The 7,001-nt window shown below is 46.7% G+C and overlaps 1 protein-coding gene across 1 annotated transcript; it reads right to left on the reverse strand.

The window, feature by feature from the left end:
* Positions 1 to 236: 236 nt before the first annotated feature.
* On the reverse strand, positions 237 to 6,596 carry ccdc3a (coiled-coil domain containing 3a). The gene is made up of 3 exons (XM_070854121.1): positions 6,199 to 6,596; positions 5,562 to 5,739; positions 237 to 585 (listed from the first exon to the last, which is right to left on the reverse strand). Exons 1-3 carry the CDS (start codon positions 6,594 to 6,596, stop codon positions 280 to 282), a joined length of 882 nt encoding a protein of 293 aa, XP_070710222.1. The 3' UTR covers positions 237 to 279.
* Between the last annotated feature and the right edge of the window lie 405 nt (positions 6,597 to 7,001).

Here is a 7,001-nt window from a genome sequence, read left to right on the forward strand (position 1 = left end):
ATTTACATTTAACTCAGGTTGGGGATACCAGACAGCTAGATCAGGCTCAGAATAATGCAGCAATGATCACCAGGAATCACTTTTCTGTTCCACCAATCAGGGATTTAAAAAAAAAAAAGAGAGAAGAGTGTTTTATTTACAAGAAAACTGTGTAGATTCTAACTTTAAAGGTGTGTTTACTGAGTGTTTCCTCCCTCACACAGAGAGACCGCCCAGCAGTCTCTCCACAGCCAGTTTTCAGTCCAGGTGGTTGCTAGTTTTGGGGGCAGGTGGGAGCAGTTAAAGCTGCATCCTCTGGCGTAGCGCCGTGCTCGTATAACGCGCGGGTGGAGGCTCCTCCTGCGTTATGGCGTTTAGATGATGCCCCGCCCTCCGCTCCGCAGCCTTCAGCCTCTCCTGCAGCCCCTGCGCCTCCTGCTCGGCCTTGCGCGCCGCCTTGCGGGCGTTCCTCAGGGAGCGCTTCACCTTACGAACGCGCTCCTTCAGCTGCCGGTTCCTCCTCTCCGCCGCGGCCAGGCGCCCCTGCAGCTTGCGGCCTCGCTCCTCCTCCTCGAACAGCGCGGCCTGCACCGAGGAGCACAGCAGCTGGGGAGCGAAGAAGAGGCGCAGTGAGTTAACACACAGGAAGGGTTGTTTTCTCAACAGGCAAACCAGACTGTTGTAAACCAGCAGCTGCCATCTTGTCAGCTGGTTGTGTAGTATAGGAGCTCTGCTGATGTGATTTTCCCAGCAGCCTCTCTGAGAAAATACAAAAAAACAAACCCCATCTTTTCTTTGATCTCCACAGAGGGTGTTATTCCTCCCTTGCTTGTGCTTTTTCTCCTCTGGAAGGCCCGACACACTCGGGCGCAGGGAGGATGGGGAGATAAAGTGGAGGTCGTGACCCTTGTCATCTACATTTATCCACCACCAGCAGCGCAGGAACACAAGCACACGCTGCACGCTGCGTTTGTGTGTCTGTGTAACATAAATGTGTCGCCCCGTGGACCTCCCACGCCTCCCTGACGAAGTGAGAGTCACGTACTCTGATGTTTCAGGGGCCTTCATTTTCCAGCTCATTGGTGGAGCAGAGCTGACCTCAGCAGGCAGGGTTAACGGGGTGAGGAGGAGGAGGAGGAAGAGGAGGAGGAGGAGGAACGCATGTGTGTGCTCACGTCTGACTGCACTTCGTTAAAGGGACTTAAAAACCTGGAAATATCTATAATCTCACTCCATGTTTTAAGCAGGCTAATTAATGCTAACAGACATAGCATGTTATGGGATACTGGTTCTGGAGAGAGAGGTTGCATTTGTTTGAAGCTGTAACAAAAGTCTCAATGCCAGATGGATTTCTACAGAGATACAGGGGAGATCTTTTTGTAATTTGGGTGAACTGACCCTTTAAAGGAAGTCCTTTTATTATTTATCCAAACAAAAAGTCAAATCTAGCTTACATAACACTGGTACTCTTCTTCTTTTTTGTTTTTTAACAGTTTGAACCCTTTCTCATGCTCATAGGAAGGCTCTCAGTGGGACGCACACACACACACACACACACACACACACACACACACACACACACACACACACATGCACACCACCTGTCAAAACATCCGGGTGTTACCTGCCTGCTGTTAGGCATCATCTGTACAAACAGTATTTAGAGGACATATAAAGACACACACATGTACAAAATGTCCTCAAATTCAAGAGTACTAATATTTGAACACAGGAAGATTAAAGCTGCACTATATAAATGTCAAAGGGGTCGCTTGTTATCATCTGTGGTGCGTTTAAGTTCAGGGTTAGAGGTCAAGGTTTCTTTGGTTTCCCGCGTTCTGGCAAATATCTGGAAAAATGTCCCAATTTTCACCACATTTAAAAGAATAAATATAAAATATTTTATCATATTTTTTTCTTTTCAGCTTATAAACAATGAGCTAGTGGCTCTTCCTGACAGTATGCTAACATTTAGCTAACCCCAATGGTCCGCGCAGAAGCATTTACATCTGCATGAAGGAACAGGACACTTAATATATATGAAAATATGGCCACCCTAAATTTAAATGCATTAAAAAGTTCTGATAAACCTGCTGTAGCTGCACCAAACAGCTGACGGACACAGTTAGCGACTAGCGGGCAAACAATTAGCATTTAGCCGCTAAAGAGGCAGAGAAAAATGTGACCAAGAACATTTATTATTGAAGCTTTCAGCGACTGCATGTATGTTTAAAAGTGTTTAAACAGCCAATAAGTGGAAATTACATTCAATTTGAACAAACACGTTCAGTTCTGCTCAAATATGAACTAAACGTCAGTCAGTCGTCGTCTCACACACATTAGTGTCTTTGTAGATTCACTGTTGATGCCTCTACTGACAGCTTCTTTTTCTTTGTGTGTGTGTTTGTACAGCTTTCTCTGTCTGAACCTGTTTGAGTTTCAGACATTTCACTTTCTGAAAGACCTTCAAAGGCCCGTTTGAGGGTTCAGAACTGGTTCTAGGGTTCAGGTAAGGTTGGGGAGGGTCCTCACAAGTGCAAGAGTACAAGTGTGTGTCTGTGTGTGTGTGTGTATGAGTGTGAGTGTGTGTGTGTGTGTGTGTGCATAGGGATGGTCGGTTAGGAAACAGAGACAATAACAAAGAAAGAGAGCGAGAGATGAGGAGATAGAAAGGACAAAAGGGAGGTAGAGAGACAAAGACAAACAAAGACGAGACGGAGAAAGTTAGAGACACACACACACACACACACACACACACACACAGTATTTCATCCTGAGCTTTAACTACCACGTTTCCTCCTTTTATGCCTCTGAGCGTCCACATAAAATGTTAATGAGAGCCAGAAAACTTGTTAAAGGTGTTTACATGACAGTTACAACTGGCGTGTTCCCTCGCTGGGGTTGTAACCAAATCATTAGAGTGCATGTAAACATAGAAATGTGCTGATTAAGAAGTATTTGGGGAATGTGGCTCTCTATCTCACTGAGGCCTGTGAAGAGAAAACCTGGAAAAAAAAGTCATAGGATATCTTTCAGGGGAAAAAAAGTAATTAAAATATGTATTGAGTAGATGATAAGTGGGCTTACAGCGGTCTCTACCTCCTGCTCCGCCGATAAGAGGAGCCTCAAACAAAAGCTAATTGAAGGTTCTGGCAGGAAAATGGAGGAAGTCTCTTGTCTGTCCTTCTGGAGGGGCGTCTGGTTCCCACGAGGCTGAAACCAGAAACAAACCTCCTCCCGACTCCAGTTTTAGGGATGTTTTGTGTTTAAACTGAAGGATGTGTGGGAAGCTCAAAGCACGGAGAGAGAGAAACACTTTCCTGACAGTGAAATCAGAAATGGGATCATCTTTTTCGTTTACAGCCCAAGAAAAGCAGAGAGTTTGTTTTTCTTCTGTTGCTTCAAAACTTCCAGAAGATAAAAAGCAGGGAACATGAAGAGATTAGGAGGAAGAAGGAAGGTCCTCCTCCATAAATTCCCGCAGCAAAACACCTGTTTTGTCCCGCCTTGCCTGAAGCGTGCAGCCCCGACATGCGAGTGCTCGTCCTGTAAATGAGCGGTGTCTTTAACCCCTCCCTCGCTGACCTTTGACCGCGAGGCCGGACCCTGCAGGTCGAACCCGAAGAGAAACGAGAGCAGGAGACACCACACCACTGCACCTCCAATGATTTAGCTCTGCAGCTCTGACTGCAACGACAATACAAAACCCCCAAAAACCCATAAATCAGTCTCTCCTGCAGACGGTCAGTCAGGATCAAGGTGCAACATCCTGACTGTCGATGCAAATGTGGTGATAAATTTAGTGATAAATTGACTCTAATAAGTGTCACTGTATTGATTTTTCATTTATTGTACTAATGTCAACGATGCAGCTGCTGTGTGTCGTTAGATCGATGCTACTTTTTAAAATTTTTAGATACAAACCTGAGTTGTTTTCACATCTTTTGGGTCAAGTCTGAGTGAAGTTAATGGATTGAGTCGATGAAGTTGCTCGGGACAAACCGAATTCAGGTCTCAAGTCCTTTAAGATAAGTGAAGTCAAAATTAATTTGACACAAGTTCAAGACGCCGAGTTTCAAGTCAGTGGAGACGAATGGAGCTCGAGAAATTCCAGTTATATTCAAGGAGGAGGAGTGAAGTCAAAATTCATCCATAACGATTAAAGTCTCAAGTCAACGGAAGTCCAGCAGGGAATAACAAGTCAGCTGTACGTCTTTCAGGTCTCTAAATACTGACCACTGTATTAAAGGTGCCATATTATATTATTTGTAAAGTTCCTACTAGAGCAGATGTACATGGTTTAATGTTCAAAAACAGATTATTTTGTCTTTTCTGATAGTTTGGCAGTCTATAGACACACTGGGACACATATTTATGTTGGAAAGACTTTAAAAAGTGCATTGGCCCTTTAAGAAACATTTTCCTGTGTTGTTTGACAAAAGGTGCCTTTAAAGTACAGACCTGTTTGTCTGCCTGTTTTTGTGACTTACTTCAGTCTCAGTTCTGCAACAACTGAAGCAGATGCTGTAAATCTGAAGTTACCATGGTGACACTTCCATGGTGGCATCCAATCAGCCGCTCGCGTATCCTTTCAAGACTCGTGCGGCTCCACCTTCTTGTCCCGTCTTGTCTGAAGTGTGACCTGCTCCGCTCACTCGGAGGAGGTGTGATTAGAAAAGCCTCTCTCTCTCTCTCTGCCTCTGCTGACAGGGCTCGGCTTATCTCTGGTCCGGGGTCAGCGGGCTAAGTTGCTTCATACTGATGTGAATCGAAGCTGCAGACAGACACGCTTTCAGACTGCTGCCTGCCAAAGTCGTGCAGCTCTGCTATTTGACCTCTGACCTCTGGACGGCCGGTGTGAGGAGCCGGGCGCACGGACCTCGACCAATCAGCGAGCGCTTTGATCTTCTACTGGCTGATCTGATAACATGTGACCAATCACATGCTGGGAATCTATTAGGAGTTTAACAACGTGTGTGAGTGCTCTTCTATTCTTTTATCCCTGTGTGTGTGTGTGTGTGTGTGGCTCTGCACTGTGCCAGAGGGCAGTTAAACTGTGTTTCTACTGATCCTCAACACATTCCTGTCAGCAGCTCGGCTCAAGATTGGGTGTCCACACACACACACTTCCCACAGACACAATGTAAACTGTAACTAAAAAACATTAACCTGTCCCTGACCCCGACCTTTAACCTTCACCAAACTAATATTTGGACTCTTTAGTTTTGTCAGTAACAACAACATAGTTCAGAGAAACGTTGTTCTCCCAGTGGGGTCCATCAAAACTGTGCACACACACACACTGTTAGCACCCTGCTATTCATCTGGACTGTTAATCTGTTGTCTCCATGGTAACGAGGTGGCGCCAGAGTTTGTTTACATCCTCTGCAGCTCCTCTCCCAAAAAAATCTAGAAGATGGAGACATTTTTTTAACCTCGTTCCTCTCGAGAGGCTCTGTGGTGAGGCTGTGCCAAGAGGTTACCACGGCAACCAACTATCCCATCATGCCACACGGCAGCCCCCAGGGTTTAAGATTCTTGGTTTTAGTGTCTGACATTGAAAGGGAGACCGGACGCCCTACCCTGCTGTCCTCCTGGGTGTCCCACTCGGGGCTGAAGGTGTGGAAAGGCTGGCTCCCCTGGGTGCAGTTGGAGAACTGGAAGAGGCTGGAGAACGTGCGCCTGTTCTCGGACGTGTCGGGGAAGATGGCGTCCTGGAAGTTGACGCCGTGGGGCAGGATGTTGTAGTTCTCATCCATCCTGCAGGGGAGATAAACAGGAAAAGCTGACGTTCTGAGTTCACATCAACAAAATCAAATAGAGTTTTGCACGTTTTACAGCATTTCATAGGTGCAACAAGTGTAGTTCAACTCTGCAGGTAAACCCTTCCTTTGCAAAATAACTACTAGCAACAGCTTTCAGATCCATGCAATGAATAAAAAGAACTACATTTCCAGTCTCACTTAATGGAATTAGCTCAAACTTATTTAAGTTCTGTTCAAACATCAGACTGTAGATCACAGTTTGCTCCACAAACAACCTGACAAAGGACAACAGAGCTGAGGAGTTATTAGGGTATTTAAAGTTGTTTTTTTTGCTAAATGCATGCTTCTGTCTGGCAGCACGTTTTATGGGAGGCTGTCTGGCTGTAATGGCAACAATAAATCGTACTTCTAGAGTCCAAATGTCTGCTGGAAGCGTCCAGGCCCCGCAGCTCACCTGAGGAAGAAGAAGTAGGAGTAGTTCTCCATCACGGTGTGGGACTGGCAGGACAGGTAGCCCAGTCCGGTCAGGTTGAGCCTGGATCCGGAGGGCACCTCCAGCATGCTGCCCCAGGCCTGGTCGCACAGCAGCTCCACCTCCGCAGAGTACAGCAGCCCTTCCTCCGCGCCCTCGTACCCGTACCCGAACCCGAAGGACAGCGAGTTGTACAGGCTGCCCGTCCCGCCGCCCGCTGGCTCCCGGTGGATCGCCAGGACCCGAGCATACACGATTATCTCCGCCAACTCCGCCCGGCAGCCCTCACTCAGCGGCCGCCACTCGGAGGGGAGCTGGCACCCGTGCGTAAAAGTGTCCAAATGCGCAAAAACGGCGAGGAGCAGAGCGGCTGAAAACATCCTGGGGGATAAAAGGATCACAAACTTTCTGCAAGCCTGTAAAACCCCGTGATGAAGAAAAAATGTTTGTTTTATCTATTTAATAAAAAAATAACTTTTTGGAGGTCAAACACCAAAGTTGCTCACAAGTTAAATGAAAATGCGAACAAAAAAAAGAAGTTTAAAAGTTGAAAGGAGCTGTGATGGTTACCTGGACGCCACAGGATGCTCTGACCACAGTACTTTAGTCCATGCAGCTCACACTCAGGTCTCTTAACACTCCTAAAGTAAAGTAACCTGTTGCTGTGGCCCAGAGTCACCACCTCATCTGTCTGCTGGGGGAGCGACAAGCCTCACCAGAGCGCACTGGTGCTGCGTTCACGGACTTGATGTGACGCTCCGACATTTGACATTTCCCTGTGAGCT

Source organism: Pempheris klunzingeri, chromosome 22, assembly GCF_042242105.1.
Source record: "Pempheris klunzingeri isolate RE-2024b chromosome 22, fPemKlu1.hap1, whole genome shotgun sequence".
NCBI classification, from domain to species: domain Eukaryota; kingdom Metazoa; phylum Chordata; class Actinopteri; order Acropomatiformes; family Pempheridae; genus Pempheris; species Pempheris klunzingeri.

Excerpts from the sequence above, each read along its gene's own strand:
- ccdc3a (XM_070854121.1), bottom strand. The coding sequence starts at position 6,596 with ATGTTTTCAGCCGCTCTGCTCCTCGCCGTTTTTGCGCATTTGGACACT. Across the intron at positions 5,740-6,198 it reads TCCTACTTCTTCTTCCTCAG|GATGGATGAGAACTACAACA; the intron begins GTGAGCTGCGGG and ends TCTCCCCTGCAG. Across the intron at positions 586-5,561 it reads ACACCCAGGAGGACAGCAGG|CTGCTGTGCTCCTCGGTGCA; the intron begins GTAGGGCGTCCG and ends TTCGCTCCCCAG.